General features: G+C 35.9%; 1 protein-coding gene across 2 annotated transcripts in view; it reads right to left on the bottom strand.

Moving 5' to 3' along the window:
* Positions 1–13,598, bottom strand: part of aclyb (ATP citrate lyase b) — a 34,296-nt gene extending 20,698 nt beyond the window's left edge. For both annotated transcript variants that reach the window (XM_051124389.1, XM_051124390.1), the window contains exons 1-8: positions 13,467–13,598; positions 8,569–8,745; positions 8,367–8,489; positions 7,528–7,590; positions 6,623–6,813; positions 3,964–4,043; positions 1,624–1,754; positions 1,407–1,525 (exon numbers count right to left, since the gene is read on the bottom strand). In XM_051124389.1, the coding sequence (XP_050980346.1) occupies positions 1,407–1,525; positions 1,624–1,754; positions 3,964–4,043; positions 6,623–6,813; positions 7,528–7,590; positions 8,367–8,489; positions 8,569–8,727 (866 nt within the window). In that variant the 5' untranslated portion in view covers positions 8,728–8,745; positions 13,467–13,598. The remainder of the gene's footprint in view (positions 1–1,406; positions 1,526–1,623; positions 1,755–3,963; positions 4,044–6,622; positions 6,814–7,527; positions 7,591–8,366; positions 8,490–8,568; positions 8,746–13,466) is intronic.
* Between the last annotated feature and the right edge of the window lie 3,743 nt (positions 13,599–17,341).

Below are 17,341 nucleotides of genomic sequence, written 5' to 3'. Positions count from 1 at the left end.
ATTCTTTAGTGGTTGTGGGTGGGGTGGCCAAATCTAGCCGCAGCCCTGCGTTAATTGCGTTAAATATTTTTAACACGTTAAAATGGAAAAAAAAAAAAAAAAAAAAAAAAAAATTAACCACCAGCGTTAACGCACTAATTTTGACACCACAAATAAAAATACAATTATTCTAAGTTCATGTTAGCTTACAGTGCATTTTTAAGTAATGTTAAAGGACACAACAGTTGATTTAGAAAAAAAAAACAAAAAAACAAAAAACGTATTATTAAATGTTAAGGTCCTCCTGTAGTCAAAATTTGATAATCAAAATGAAATATTTAAATGTTTTTTCTTGTGAAAATAATTTTCTCATGCCTTAAAACAGCTTGAATGTAACTCTACTCCCCTTGCCTCATTTACTATATGCGGATCTATGAATATGCAAATTAGCACCGCCCCCACATAGTCACACCAGCCAGAGCCTCCTGATCCACTAACTGAACTGTAGTAAACGCGCTATAATGGCGAAACATTAATTAATATAACGACTGATAAAGCTATGTTTTTACTAGCGACAACTACAGTGGATACGGTAACATTTGTTAAAGTTACTTGACAATGTTGTGCCCTCAAAATGCCTTGAAGGCTTGAATGCAGCCTAGTTTGTGATTCCAGTTCGCGGCCACGGGCGTAAGTGAGTAAAGTGCATTCGGCAATGCGGGAGAGGTGCGTCTGACTTCGGGCTACTTTTACACTCTTGCCGTGGGTTATTTTTCAAGTTAGCGGCTAGCGCCTACCGGTTGTGCTCTATTTAGTACTCTGTATGCTCTATTTAATATTTGGTTTTGTGCTGATAATCCTATTGGTATACTTTGCATGCTAATGGTAGGAATCTATCCTTTGATGTGATTGGTTACTTAAGTTTGTGAGGCAGCAAAAAAAGGGCTGTTTCAAACCGCATTTCTGGGACAGCCTTTGGGAAACTAGTTTTAAGGAGAAAATACTCCTGCAATGGTGTTGATTAATGGACTGGCACATGGTTTGTCTAAAAGCATATTAAAAACACCACATAGACAAATAAACAACATAAAAATCTTGATTTTCACTACAGGGGGACTTTAAGATTATTAAATGTCGTTGTGCTGCACACAACAATCAAATATGGGTAGTTGTTAAGTTTGGGAGTGGGAGGGCAGCAAAGACTCGCTTTATGACTTAAAATTTTTAGAAATTTCAAACTAAATATCTGTTGCCCATTTAAGAGTTTATAATTAAGGATTGATTGAGTTTATATTGAGGTCTATGTTTTTAAGTGGATGATTATTTTGGTGAGCCCCACTGCCCCACCTTCCCCTGCATCCATACCCACATCTACACCCTTGGTTCAACTAATATTTAACTGAGCGCCAAGATGTTGGCAGTACAACCTGTATACCACTGATGCACCACCACCGGCCACCATGGTCCAGATGCGTCCTCTGGGATTCAGCAGGGTGAGTTTCAGACTGGCACCACTCTTAGCATCAAGATCTGCTATATACGCCTCCTAAACAAAAAACAGCACAAACAAAGCAAATCTGAGCCAGAGAACACATGATCTCTGACATGTGTGTTTGATGGCATGATCTGTGTCCTGTTCTCTACCTCAGGATAAGCTTCTCTGCCAAACGGAGGAGGAAACTCCAGATCACCCCACTTGGGCTTGCAGATGTAGTCAGCCGTAGCATCAATTTTGGCTGCCATATCCAAGATGTACACTCCATCCTTAGTGACCACTGTTTATATGGACAAAGAAAATGAAACATGGTTGGTACTGTCATTACCATCTCATTTGTGTTTTTAGTACCAGTTTAAAAATTTTTTTAGTACTCACTTTTCTCTTTCTCTTCAGTACCAGTTTTAGATTTAGGACCAGATTTAAGGCCAGATTTACTAAACTATGCAAATTATCAAGAGAGCACAATCCCATAAAAGCACAAATGGGAGTGGAAAGTTTGGCAGATGATCTACTGACAATGCATAAATTAGAGAACAAATGCAGCTAGATCATTCAATAATGACCACAACAATCTACCAAGAGCAGCACAAATTAGCGTAAAGTCACAACATGCAGAGTCATGATCAGGGGCCTCATTTATAACCGTTGCGTACGCACAAAACATGCCTCTAAAATGATTTTAAACTCAGTTTATATTTTGATATAAACATTTAGAATAAATGACACTCAAAACTGGAGAGAAACACTAGATTTCATAAATTCATTGCAATAGATAAAAATTATATAAATTGAGACATTTGTAGTAGATCCGCTATATTTTGATCACTTTTCCTGTGGCATGCTATGTTTTAATGATAGTGAGGAGTGCTAGGCGCATAATTACTCATTTTTAAACTAAACTGCAAATCACATTTTGAGAAAATATTTTTAACGAGAACAAGGATAAATGATGCGCACTTCAATATTACGGCAGATGCTGTTGGATTCGGAGGCTGAACGGTCCATCAGCTGGTTTGAATAGCTCCAATGATAATACTGTACAACTACTGCTGCACAGAGATGTTAATATATTGTGTAAAGGTAGACACCTTTGGTATTTTCTGAAAAATACCACTGTATTTAAAGGAAAGAATTTAAAGGAAACTGTAAGATATACACATTTCATTTTGTAAATATTTTGTCAGTGACGCACCTAGTCAGACAACTGCATTTTCACAGCAAAAAAATAAGTAGGCCAAACTACCCTATATAAATTCCCTGAAACATATATTTACCTTATTAGCAATATGGCACAAATTGTATTTATTTAAAACAATTAAAATAGCCTACTATTTGGCCAGTGGAAAAGAATGAATCAACTCTTTTTATAAGTTAAGTTATAAGTAGTATTTTATACAATTTAGTTTTTAAGGATATTTTGAAATATTTATTCTAATGCATAAGGATACTGCAAGGTTTTCAGCAATGTAATGTGTATGGACAAATAGCATTTATAGATGGTATCTCATATTTTCCTACATTTGACGGTGTCACGTGGATGGAAATATGCATGGAAATGATATGCAGACGAGGTTATGCATAGTAAAACTAGGCATTGTAAGCTCCATAAATGGTGATTTTGGAGAGGAGACGGAGTGGAGATGCACATACACACAATCTTCCTCTGACTGGGATTTATAAAGGGATTTTTGCTCAGGTTCTGAAAACTTTTGTGCATATGCAAAAGCTAGCTTTTGTTCGCACGTACACTTTTAGGATGCAATCTACGGAAAGTTTTATAAATTAGGCCCCTGGTGCGTGTAATCTACTGACAACACGAGCACAAAATACGTTAGAACATGCCTTTTTTGGGACGTTAAATAATGGTTTAAACAGCAGTAAATTGACTACCACAAACTTTAAGCCTCAGCAGTCACCTTACATGATTTATTTAAAAAAAAAAAAAAGTCAGGCATTTACGACAGCTCACACATTCAAGTCAGATACATATTTATTTTGAAAAACTTCTTATGTTATATTTTATAGAATATCATCCCATCTGTTTTATCAATTACAAATGGAAAACCATTGACCTTGGAAAGACAACACAACACAAGTCTGCTCAGTTTGCCTTATAATATGAAGTATCATTCATGTCCATGCCACAAATTGTGCATATTCAACCAATAGCATGAAGTCTGGTCCAAATTACAGCTTACTGTGATCAAGAACAATCAGGAAGAGGCTGTTTGACTCAAAGTTACCAAGCATAGTTTATTATCTTTACATGTCATTTAGAGGTGTGTTTCTTTTAAAAACCATTATGGCAAAAAGTAATTGTACAATATGCATCATATGTTCAGTGAGCAGACATCAAAGTCCCACACAAACTTTAATCTAATTAGAACTTTAAGTATGAGTAAATATTAATAGTAATGCTTAAACACCATCAATTCAAGCAATAGGACACAGGTCCTGAGAGAAAAAAAAAAAAAAAAAAAACATACCCAGTGGATTGATCTCCAGATATGTGAAGTGAAGATCCTCATACAAATTGAAGAGACCCACTATGAAGCTTGCCAGCACTCTGCAAAAAACAATGATAAAAAGTTATTTATGTTAAAGACACCATGAAATGGTTTGATTTTTTTTCTTAACATTTCCTGCTGAATAGGGTTGGGCAAAATATATTGTCATATAAACTAGGTTGATTTGATATTAATTCTTAAAAGCTATAATGACTTTGACTTTACAATAAATTTAGTATACAAAACTACTGATTTCAAGAATCATTACAATAAAAAACTTTGCTGTTGTCCCATCCTTCTTTTTCTCTCCCTCTTACTTTTTACTTTCACATATACTGTTAAAACTGGATGGAGGTGAAGGCGTAGATAAGTTGTGTCACGTGACATACATGGTGCACATTTAGGTTGACTTTGTTAGACACACTAGGCTAGGGATTTGTGCCAACCTCTTTCATTTGGTTAGTTAGTGTGGACATTGAAGATTTTTCTTTTTCATATTTTTCTTTATTTTAGCTTAGGATTAGGTCTAAATGGGTTAGTAAGATTTCTTTTGATTTGGTTGCTTTCTTTTCTTTGGCATGATCCAGATTTTCCCTTCATCCTCCCCAGTTCACCAAGACTGTAAAGTGGCCGGTGTGTTTTTGTTTTCTTTGTGAACAGATTTATTTTCCTTCCCTTGTAAATAATTACTTCATTTTTTATCTTTTATTTTTACTTTCACATACATATTTACTTTTGTGAGTGTAAACAAGTATCACAGTGTTTAACAATAAAACAAGTTGACTTGATTTTGTCTCCGGTTTTGGTTACTCTCATCCACGCACAGGGTGTAAGGTTGGCAATGGTCCGAACTGGTCTGATGTTCCCCTTCCCAGTCCCTAGACGGTCAACAACTTATGAAGGGTCGTAACTAGTAGTATTACTGTGAACATACATTTAGAAAAGCACCCCACGTTAGTCCCAGAATACATTGTTATTCAATATTTACGCAACTATTCCAGTGCAGGGAAAAAAAGTAAACATTAAACTGCTTCTTTTCTTTTTCATTAAACAATGGTTTATTGAACTATGGCCTTGTCTTTAAAGAAGTCATCGGATGCTAAGTTCACTTTTACATGTTGTTTGAACATTAATGTGTGTTGGCAGTGTATGTACAAATCTACCTTATAATGATAAAAATCCACGCAGTGGTTTTTAATTAATCTGTAAAAATAATATTCCTATTTTCAAATCGAGCCATTCTCAGATGCCTGTCATTGTGGCGTCACACCGACAGAGGCCGCTCCCACGATAGTTGATTGACATCCGCGTCTTACCTTAGATCAGCTGTCAAAGTCCGACCTCCACTGTTTCGATGCCGGGGCAGGGATGTAAGTTAGACAAGAATATCTCCGATTGAGCAATTGAGGTGTTGTGTTGCTGGATGTAATAATGAACATAGTGGTCATCATTTACTCCTGATATCTGAGCTGCTGAAGATACAGTGGATTACTACATATATCCGTCTATGTTCGCGCGAATCATTCGTGATCTAGCTTCACTTACAGCAGAAGTGAGTATAAGGTTTTTTTTTTTATGAATCATTGCGATTGCCTTACCTAATAATGTGCTAGTTAGCAAGTTTAGCGGCTAAACACGGTTAATGTAAACAGGCTCGTTACTCCACAGAGAGAAGAGAGGGGGCGGGGCGAGCAGAGCTCATTTGCATTTAAAGCAGCCTCAACCAGAATGGGATGATTTTTGCAGAGCTGATTTTGACAAGGTAAAAAGGGTGTTGTTTTACACTTACCATTGAGCATTTTTAACCAAAGTATATTATAGACTTTTCATTAAGACCCTAAAGAATCATATCAACTTGTGGAAAATGGGCATCCAATGACCCCTTTAAATAAAAAGTCTGTTAATAATTCTGCAACTGGTTGCAACACACTCTTCGTACTGCAGTTTATGGTGCTGTTGTAAATGGGGGAAGAAATCCGAAGTGCTTTTGGATGCAAAATATTTTAGCAAAATGTATATTCTATTGTTACACATGTATGCGTGTGTGACACTTATTCATTGAAGCTGAAACAGACGCTTGCTGTCAGAATGACGCTTTATGCAAAATGGAAACACTGACATTACAGACACGCATACGTTGTGGTACTGCCGTGAATCTGTGTCGAAGACTGACACGGAAGAGAGGAAATTGTTGAATCAAGTTGTTGTTTTTGTTTTCTTTAAGAAGTAAAACAATTATTGTAGCTTCATAACATTACGGTTGAACCACTGGTGTCATGATGACCTTTCCTGGCCTTAAATGTGTCACTTGTTTTGCTGTCTATGCAGGGTCAGAAAGCTTTCTAATTTCATCAAAAATATCTTTATTTGTGTTCCGAAGATAAACAAAGGTCTTACAGATTTGAAACTACATGAGGGAGAGAAATTAATGACAATGAAATTTCATTTTCTGTAAACTATCCCTTAAACATTAAAGCTCGAAAGATTTTCATTACTTCTAGAACATGCCAAAACATTATCAGAATTTTCCAGGAAGAAAAAGACTGAAATGTGTGTATCTCCGAAATTAAACTAAAAGATAGTTTTAAACTTACAGACATGAAACAGAAAAATACATGAATCTAAATAGAATACTTACTCTTTCTTCTCATCTGTAACATGTACAAGTAACTGCTGGGTAACCACGTCCTCTGTGAGTTTCTCATCTATTCCCACCGAAAGTCTCTGGGCTTTGGTGTCCACATCTCCAACGTCCACCCCACCTTCATGATGGAACAGCACATGACTGCCTTCCCGGCTTGCGTATACACACACATAAAACTCTTCTTCCTGTGACAAAGATCAATTACACACTCAAATAAAGACATGTCAAATCCACCACATTCCTAAAAATTCCTTTTTCTAAATGATTAAAAGTCATTCTTGAATACTGGGTAATTCATTATTTTGTAAAGCAGAGTCAAAACAACTTTCATCTAGGATTTGGCGTAAAACAGTCATAGAATCATTATTTTACAGAGAGCTATATATAGGCTATTCATAATGCTTTTCATTGGTTTGGGAAGTGATTTCTTTGCTCCTGAAACATTTACAGTTAACTTATTAAAAAAAAATGTGAGAGGGTGCAATCATAATGACTCATTCTGGATGCCCAGAACAAACAACAGTTAAAGCCTTTAAAATTTGAAGTAAAATTTGCAGACCTACAGTACTAACAACTGTAGGATACGTAGCACACAGTTTTTGCCAAGCAATTAAGTCTATTTGGCTTACAATATTTTAGGAAGAATATTTTTTTCTGTAGGCTCTAAACGTAACCAATATATCAATCTAATAATTGATGCTACGAATGCAGTACACTTGCAGTTTTAAGGTTAGGGCAGCAAAGGAATTGTGGTCAAACATACAACATAGCTGAAACATCAAATTGTTTTGAGAAAAAATGAGCCAGGCAGTGAATATATAAATACAAATGAGGGAACTGTGTGTAATGACTCCCAAAAAGTTACTCATAAAGATAAAATTTAACTGAATTTGTAATACCTGTACATGAGGCACAAACGGCTCAATCAGGAAGTTCTTTAAAATTCCTTTCGCCTTCCCAATCTGAGGAACAGGAAAAAATAAAATACTTTACATCACATATCAAATTAATTCTTTATATATACTTTAAACTTTATTATTTAATAAAGCAGGCTTAGACAGGTTTCATGAACCTAAATTTAGTACCATCTAAACAGAAATGCAACAAGCCCTTACATTCACATCAACACAGTCATTTAGTTTTATTTAAATTCCTAGAAGCCACAATATTAATTAATATCTGAACATTTTTTTTTCTTTTCAATATAGTGATGTAACAACAGCACTGTTGTAAGTACAAGACAGTACAATACTGGCTAATTAGGTTAAATACATTTCATTAAAATATCTGGATTAAGTCATCCAAGATTACTGTTTGCTCATGTGTTCACTAGAAAAGTGATGTATTGATATGACTAACGATTGACTGACAGCAAAGTAATGACATTACAAAAAAAAAGTAATAATTATAGAGAATTATAGAGAATCTTTAAAAGATCATTATCTCAGATTTCATCATCTCATTTTTTTTCCCGTGTCAAAAGTTTTCATGTAAACAGCAATTCATTTAGTTTTACCTGTAAAGTGGCTCTGCTGCATGGATTAAATCTATATAAATGTCTGCCAGAAAAAGTCACATCACATTTGTTTAAAACACGTTTCAGTGTTTTGTAGAAACAGTGGAACAAACTGTTTATAACATAAAAGCTAGGTATAGTGAAATTAAATTTCATTAAACTTGTATGGCAAATAACAGTTACTCGAAGTAGATACAAATATAAACTTTTTAAAAGGCCTACTGTGATTTCTGTCATCAGACGTGATTTCAGCCATTCCTGGATACTCTCAAGGTTCAGGTCAACTGCCACCAATCCCAGCTTCCCTCTGCGTTTGATCAGCTGATCTGGCTTCACAACCAGCCTCTGCATAGAGGGACGGACAAATATATTACACTGAAAATAATGCAGCATTACAAAACATTAAACCAAGACATATACTCACTTCTGTTAGCAGCCATGGGTGGTCCTGTGTAAGGCGGTCCCAGTCAGTGTCTGCAGTGACAGTGGCGCAGCAGAAACGGTTTTGGACAGCTGCTGTGGTGCAGATGTATTTGTACAGGAACTCTTTTCCTGTCTGCTCAGAAATGGCCTTAGCAGACATCACGGCCAAGAACACTGCCTATAGAAAGACAAAAAATAAATAAATAAATAAATAGGTCTTCTACAAACTTTAGTTTAATCTGCAAATCCACTGATTTGAACTAGAATGGCCCAGCCACGCATGACACATTTTATGTGATTTTATCACATTCTTATATGTCAAATGTTCTGTTGTCTGTAGTATAAATTTTAACATAATTCATTTTGTCAAAGCATCCACACAGACTTATTTATCCCAGCACCAGAGCATGTGATTCTGAGTCAACTAGCCTGGAGAGAAAATAAAAATAAAGCAGGTCAGACTGAAAAAGCAATAAGAAAAGCACTGGTAAAAAGATAAACTCTCCATCAAATTGAAGAAACTGGGCATTGTGGCTTAAACTAATAACAATACAGTAAGTATGGGTTAATTTGAAATCAGAGGCTGGTTGTTAAGTATATGGGTCAATTTTAATTAATTTCTCAAGTAGAATTTAGTATAACAGCTGTTTTTACTTAACACTTTATAACCAAGCTGCACCAAGCTCCATCACAGTACTACCACTGCAGGCGTCACTGGAGCTTTGAGGCTTGGGCCCTACAATACTACCATAGCACTGGTATACCATGCAACTCTACAGTAGACAAAACATCTCATGTCACAATAGATCTGTTTTGAGGACAATGGTAGTGACTTTAGTAGACTTTTTTTCTTCTAACAACTTCATGCACTGAGCAGAAAAAGAGTGCTTTAGAAAAGTTATGCAAACCATCAAGGCCTTTGTAGAAGAATTCTAATTTATTTAGGCATCCAAATAAAGGACTGATGAAAGGAACTGTGAAAACCTAAAAGTGATTTGGCCAAGACACTTTAATCGCAACACTGATAAGAACATGTAGGATAGAGTTTTGTCCAACAGTGGGAGGTACATAAAGGAAGCCAGAGGTAAAGTTGTCCAGATATGGTTTTACACAGGCATTACTACACACCAGTTCGGCTTTATAAAAGTTAGTTACAGGGTAGTTTGAACAGAAATATATTCTGAAAATGTTTTTAAGAAACTGGCACATTTGTGACATACCCTGAGATGGTTGAGGTTTGACCAATGAGTCTTTCCTAGTAAAAAGTAATAGATTTAAAATGCATTTATTCTATACTAAGCATAGTTCAAGTCTATTAACATATTTACTGAAATACTGGCTCTAGACTTACTGATATAAAAATTGTAATTAAACTTTATTTGGAATACTACTTGTGCACAATGCACATTTCTTAATATTAAGCCTAAATATGTTTTACTGTCACTATTGATGAGGATTGTATGATCTTTAAATATTTTGCATTTAAAGAACTATATTATTTAAAGTGTACCTAAAGTAAACTTGCAACACGTGCCACTTAGCACAATCAAATACACTTAAGTATATCTTTAGTTGGACTTCAGCACTACTTTCACACAATTAAAGTGCATTAAGTACAAAATTAGTTGTTCTAATTTAGCAGACTTTAAATATACCAGTTTAGTTTGCTAAAAGTACAACTGCAGGATATTGATTTTAAGTACATGATATGTAAATGTATTTGTAGTATACTTAGAATTAAATAAATGTATTTTAAATACATTTTAGTATATTTATTTTACACTAGGGTTCCCTTGTAACTGTAGAAACAGTCACAGTAGCACAGCAGATACTTACTGCAAAGGTAGCCTATCTCCTACACTTAATGTGGATTGAATAAATGATTGAAAGGGAATCATAAAAAAAGATGACAAAACTGAATGTAAATTACACTCATAATTTTCACACATCTGACTTACCCATTATTCCAGTGTAGCCAATCAAAGACATATTTGCCAACATATGTTGATCTCTTGAATGCATTAGCTAATCAGAGTACTCTAAGATGGAGTCTGCTCTATATCTTTCACACACCAGAGTTTTGCACGCTCACAGACCCAATCATTATAACAATGTGCACATAATGAAAATAAGAGATTTATTGTACAGTGTACAGCTTTATTATTTATATTGGAACTACCTAAAATAGAAATTGCAATGAAGAGAGATGAGTAACAGCTTTTTAGTGATTATAAAGGGAGTGATCTTTGCAAACTTTCTAATCTATATATAATCCATTTTGAATTAGCTAAAGGTTTTGTTGTTAATGCTGTTAAGAGGACCAATGGCCACATACATGCTTCAAACTTTCGTGAGTGACATCTGCATACCAGGGTTCATACTAGGGCTGTCAGATGGTGCCTCGTACACATTTTCCATTTGAGAATTAAACAGTTTTCCAGACTCAGATTGAGCACTGAATAAAAACTCATTATTTCAAGCAGTACTGAGTGGATCCTCAGTAATTTAAATACATATAATTGCAATCATATTTAAATGCATACTGATGATAGCAATGACATGGTAGCAGGATACTGGTAATTTTAACAACACTACTATAAACAAAGCATTAATGAAGAAAAGTACAATTTAAATGTTTGTTTTGATTACTTATAATTATTAATTATAAAAAGTACCTCTCATTAAAATGTAAGATACATCAGGGATGGAGTAAGACAAAAATATTCCAAAAATATTATTTTATCAGGACAGCACAAGACAATGGTGACAGCTGAAAAGCAATATTTATAAAAAGCTGAAAATATAGGATTATGTTTGATATGCTTTCACACTTTAATAAAAAAAAAATCTTTGCTTGTATGATAAATTTATTTTCAGAACTTCTCAGTCTAATAAAACATTTTTCAATACTCTACTTCCTTTTTTTCCATATTTAACCAGACACAGAAATTCTATACTTTTCTATACTGCATAGAAACCCTGACATATAAATGAGACACTCTCAAAGTCAAGATACTTTTCAAATGATCATTTTTATACAATTATCATAAATTTTTAAAACACTGCTAAAGCTGCAAATATTTGTAAAAGCAATGACAAATCTTTCCCTGCATTGCTTTTCTTGTTATAGTGGCACTTAGGAGCTGCTGCTTACAGATGACATCTGCACTTTACAACAGCACGCTTCGTGCTTTGATTCTGGAACAGGGCCTGCCCCCATCCCACCTTTACACGCATCTTGTTTTGACATCCAATGAACCCTTATTACACACTGGCTTTGTCCAAAATCACATACTTTTAAATAGGTACTTTTTTTGAATAAGTAATTACTTTGTGACCACAAAGAAAGTATGTTCTTTATAGCATGAATGTGTAGCCGGAAGCAGTAGGTCATTTGGGTACTTCTGGCTTACTCTTTTATAAGTACTGTGAATTCGGACATAATTTATTTGTTGCATACTGCTTTTCACCAGTGGCGTATGGGACACCCCCGCAGCCCCCGCAGTGCGTGGAGGCCCCGACCATTTGGGGGGCCCCGTTGCAGAACATTTTAAAAGGCAGTGCTTCGAGACACTGCAAAAGAAAGACGTGAACGCAAAGGTAGTACAGTGGAGCGGAATTAATGTTCTAAAATAACAATCGGGGAAAATTAATTTTTCTCACATTTCACTTGTCATAAACACTACTTCTAAGACAACCACGCCATAATGAAAGAGGATATTTTTATGCTTAAAGTGGCTTATGGAGCCCCACACGTGAAAAAGTTTAAATCGTGCGCACAATAGCATTATTAGCTCCCTCGTTTTAATAAATTAGTTGATTTCATTCAACTAAATCCTGGTCACGATTTAGTAATGTCATGTGCACGACTTAGTAAAATAAGGGAACGAATATTCGTGTGCACAATTTAGTAAAATGTGAAAACAAATTCGTGCAAACAATCCTGCTATTGTTAAAATAATCAAATCTGAGCAGCGGCACTTATGCATCCACGTTCACAGTCTAAATAGTCAGTCTCGTTATGTAAATAGGAGAGACGGACTCAGGTGCACAATAAATTTTCATGCATGACATCGCTGCTGGTGGGAGGGGCCCCATCTCGTTCTTTGCAGGGGCCTTTAAAAAGTGCGGTACGCCACTGCTTTTCACCTACTTTACAGTAGGGAAGTATGCAATTCGGATGCAGCCACTGTGTGCATTTACATTGTCACACCTCTCTACAAACAAATTGCACCTATAAATACCACTGCTTAAATTAGTCACACATATATAATCTTATTTTATCAGGACAACAATTGTTTTGAATTGAGTACTAAAACACCATTTTTGAGGGGGGAATGTGTACCATAGCAATACCACCATGTTCTTTGAGATACTGTGCAAATACTGGCACATGACCAATGTGATATCATTCGTCGCTGTACCATCACATATAGATTTTGCAATTACATACAGTATACGCACTTTTTGGGACCATACGTTTAATAAACACAGTTGCATTACATGTAAAGTCCAAAATAAACCAGTTTAGGTGACCGGTTAAATTCCCAGTCTCTGCAATAGGTTTAGTGCTTATATGGGATAATATTTTATAGTCACTTTTATAGTAGAAATCATGACAAAATACTGACACTTTTAGCTGCCCTATGGAATGAAAGAATCGGCCACCTACATTCACACTTAAAACGACGGTAAAAATCTCCTAATAGACTTAGAGTGGCCCGTCACACATTAACAATTAGGAAACCTCTCTACACTGCGAGTGACGCGACAAACACTCCCATTATATTCGATGGCGCTGTCTATACTGTGGACAAGCGTCGAATATAAAGTTTGTCACGCGTTCAGAAACAGTATTTAAACGTTAACATGGCCCGGCCAAACAAAGCCAAACCTTACCGGGCAAAACACACAATGTGGCGGTCTTGAAGTTCGGGACTGTCAAACACGATTGCAGTCCGGCTGCTGTCGGACTCACTCACTGGATGCTGATGCTCGGACGTCTTCTTCTTCTTCTTCTTCTTCTTTTTCTTTTTCTTATTTTCGTTTCCTGGTGGGATACAGACCATCGTGAATCGTGTATACTGCCACCTAGTACATTGGAGTTTGTAAAATAATGGCTTTATCGATTTGTACTTGCATTTGTACTAACAATATTCTCTACTTTTATCTGTGTCAAGTATTTTACCATTGTTTATCTACGTTGCTTTTAATGAATAATTCCTTAATTAAATTAGGAATGAAATAAGTAATTATTAAATTAAATAATAATTCCCTTTTCCCCAAGTTTGTTTCTCTGTTTCTCTAAATGAACTGATAAAATGCACACCTTAAATGCAATGAAAAATACCTGTGGATAAAAATGTCTGCAAATGCGTAAATGTAAAATTTAGAAAAGAGGACTTTCTTTTTGCACATTATTATTTTTATTTTATTGGTTTATCATCATATATTGATATTTAGCAATGTCATCCACATATGTTTTCGAAATAACTTAATTTGAAAGGTGAAATGTTTATTATGTGATAAAAATATACAAGGATTGCAATAACACCTCATCCATGCTCTGACATCAGTGCTTTGCATGAGACTGCACAGCCTGTAAAAAAATCCTAAATGCACACTACTTTCTACTACATTTTGGATGCATTATCATAATTTGATTGAATAGATGTTATTAAAATAAAATAAAATAAAATAAAATAAACCTTACCTTACCAACCTTGACCTTATCAACATAGTGCCAAGAAAGTCGGGGTGTACAGTTTTTTGTTGTTGTTGTTGTTGTTGTTTTGTTCTTGTTAGAGGTTGGATACACATCCATTATTGACACAAACATTCTTTACTGGCAACTACTGGCAAAAAGTGGATCATCATAACAGCTGGTTTGTCAGATTTAATTGGTGGGAATGGCTATAACCAGCCAGCTCCTAAACAAATCAAACATTGTAACTTCCCATACAAAAGAAAATAAATAGTTTATTTATTTTTTAAAGGAAAAAAGTAAATAAATACACAAATAAATAATCATAATGATCACAATGACTAAAGAAACTGTGCCCTTGAGTGTCCATAATTATATAAAAGTGTCCACATTTACAGTACATTCCAACCTGTCAATTACATAAGAAGAGTTACAATTAATGAAAGATTCAATTGGACACATTTTTCATGAAATATCACAATATTCTATATCTAATATTTAAAGAATGTTTTATTTTCAGGTGCAGGAAGATAACACTGCTTTGTTTCATATAGTACGTGGATATCTGAGACTTTAGGTATTCCTGGAAAAAAAACAGACCTGAGTGTACTATCATTTTCCATAATGTCCTAATTAGAATTTACAATGTTTAATTTGTGTTGCCTGTGTGCCATTAAAAAAAAACAAATTCAGAATCACAAATATAGGGGGAAAGTGGGGACGGTTGCAATGAGGGGCAGTTGCAACATGGCTTATTTCTTCAAGCAGGAATAAGCTACAGTGATGATATTCATACTGCACATGCTTTATTGGCTCCTCATCCTTCCAGGAAGGAATCAGCCACATGTGACCATTCCTTCTACAAAAAAATCATTTTCAAGGTAAAAAAAGTATTTTTTAAGGTCAGATTTTTGGTCATAGTGTCTAAGTTGTTTGTGTGACACATTGTAAAATGATAACTTTTTAATCAGTGTTTTCTAATAGGCATTTTCTAATAGAGCTAATAGGCATAGCGTGTGTCAATGATATTATGTCAAGCTAATATACCAAGTTTTATCTTGGCTATTAGTGTAGGGACAGTTGCAACACATTGTTGCAACCATCCCAACATGCTGTCCTTTAACACAACATTGATTGAAAAGCTTGCCATAACATAAAATAATTGTAATTTAATGGATTAATAATGAACCCCTATCAATAATTAGGTATCTCTCCTTTTTATTTAAGTGAGTAAGTTAAAAATCTATTTGCTACTTGAGAATGTTTTTCCATTTACTATTCTTTGGTTTTATACAGCCAATTTACCTTATTGAAGACCCTGTCTGTGCACAAATAAGATAAATAAATTGCAAAATGATCTTTAAGAATGGTTTAACTACATTTCAATGAATGTTGCAACAGTCCCGTTGTGAGGTCACTTGCAACATTTCACTTTGTCTATTCAAGTGTAAATTGTACATATATTATCATATATACACATGTTGCAGCAATGTGGGTGAGTAGCTCACAGATGTGGCTTTATTATATTAAAATTTTGGCTTTCTTATACAAACAGTCCTTGAGAAATGCAAGGAAAGGAAGTGCAACCATGTTGCAAAAGTGTTGCAACCGTCCCTGCTCGCTCCTATTTCAATCTGCGACCATAGGGTAATATTTTCACTCAGCCAAGGTATGGTATGGTCTGGTAATTTCTTTAAAATTGAAGTTTGCTAATCACCATTACCATCCTTATTCATTTTTAAATCCAGGAAATTATTTTCAATGCTCAATTTCATACACATTTCATTTCCAACTCTTCTAACTTCCGCAGCCAGACCAAATCAGCAGAACATTATCAATCTATCTTTCCCACCACTGTGAGATGGTCCTCACTGCAGAACACAAGATCCAGACGCCATGCCAGCCCTCACCCATTGACTCTCTGTTACCGCCCCCTCTGCTGCTTCTTGGGTTACTTCATATTTGGTGGCCATTTAAGGAGGCCTATACCAAACAGCCATTGCGAAGTATTGCTTTGCCTGTGTGGACTCTACCAAGCGGTTTCCCTGTTTTCATTGCCTTGTTTTGGTTATCTCCACGGTTTTGTTTCTTTGTCATAGTTTTGTCTTGTTTTTTTGCCATAGTTTTGTCTAGTTTCATAGCCTTGTTCATTTGTTACTTTGGACTTCTCACCAGTATTTTGACCTATTGCCTGTTTTACTGGATTACGCTTTTGCCTTGCCTTCGTGTTACTGTTTGTTTGGAGATTGACCCTGCCTGTCTTGACTATGTTGTGTTGAATAAAGCTCGCATCTGGATCTATCACGCTTCTCAAGAGTCCCGTTACAGAATACTTTGCCTCCCAAAGATCCAGTGGCTTACAACACACACAACCAACAATCAACCATGGATCCAGCATCACGCCTCGTTAAACTCCGTCAAGGTAACTGGCCCATTGAACAGTATGTTATGGACTTTTGTGAACTTTGTCACTTGGTGGATTTTAAAGAAAGCTTTCTTAAGGACATTTTTTTTTTTGGTTTGGACAAAGATATTTCAATCAAAATGCCAGGTCATCACCGCCACTGGTCTCTAGTACATTATATTGACTATGCTTTGTTGCTGGCTGGATCTGCATTTACTGTAGGGATCGCCAATGATAAACCCTACCATCCTCCCGTACCAGCCACACCAAAATGCTTACACTTCATGTCCGGTATTGTTAACATCATGCCAGAGATCTCTCATGCCAAGGCTGCCAAGCCAACGCCTGCTCATGTCACACCTGCCAATCCAAAATCTGCTCAAGTCATGTTTACCAAGCCAAAGCCTGCTCACGTCACACCTGCCAAGCCAAAGCCTGCTGAAATCACATCCACCAAGCCAAAGTTTACTCACGTCACATCTTCCGCTCCAAGGCCTGTTCACGTCACGTCTTCTGTTCCAGGGCCTGCTCACGCCATGCCTGCCCTCCCAGAGCCAGTCCACAAGATGGCCGCCCTCCCAGAGCCAGTCCACAAGATGGCCGCCATCCCAGAGCCAGTCCACAAGATGGCCGCCATCCCCAAGCCTGTTCACAAGATGGCCGCCA

Source organism: Labeo rohita, chromosome 12 (genome assembly GCF_022985175.1).
Source record: "Labeo rohita strain BAU-BD-2019 chromosome 12, IGBB_LRoh.1.0, whole genome shotgun sequence".
In the NCBI taxonomy this organism is placed as follows: Eukaryota; Metazoa; Chordata; class Actinopteri; order Cypriniformes; family Cyprinidae; genus Labeo; species Labeo rohita.
Note: the sequence above shows the minus strand (reverse complement) of the source record. Positions and strands in the feature narration are given on the sequence as shown.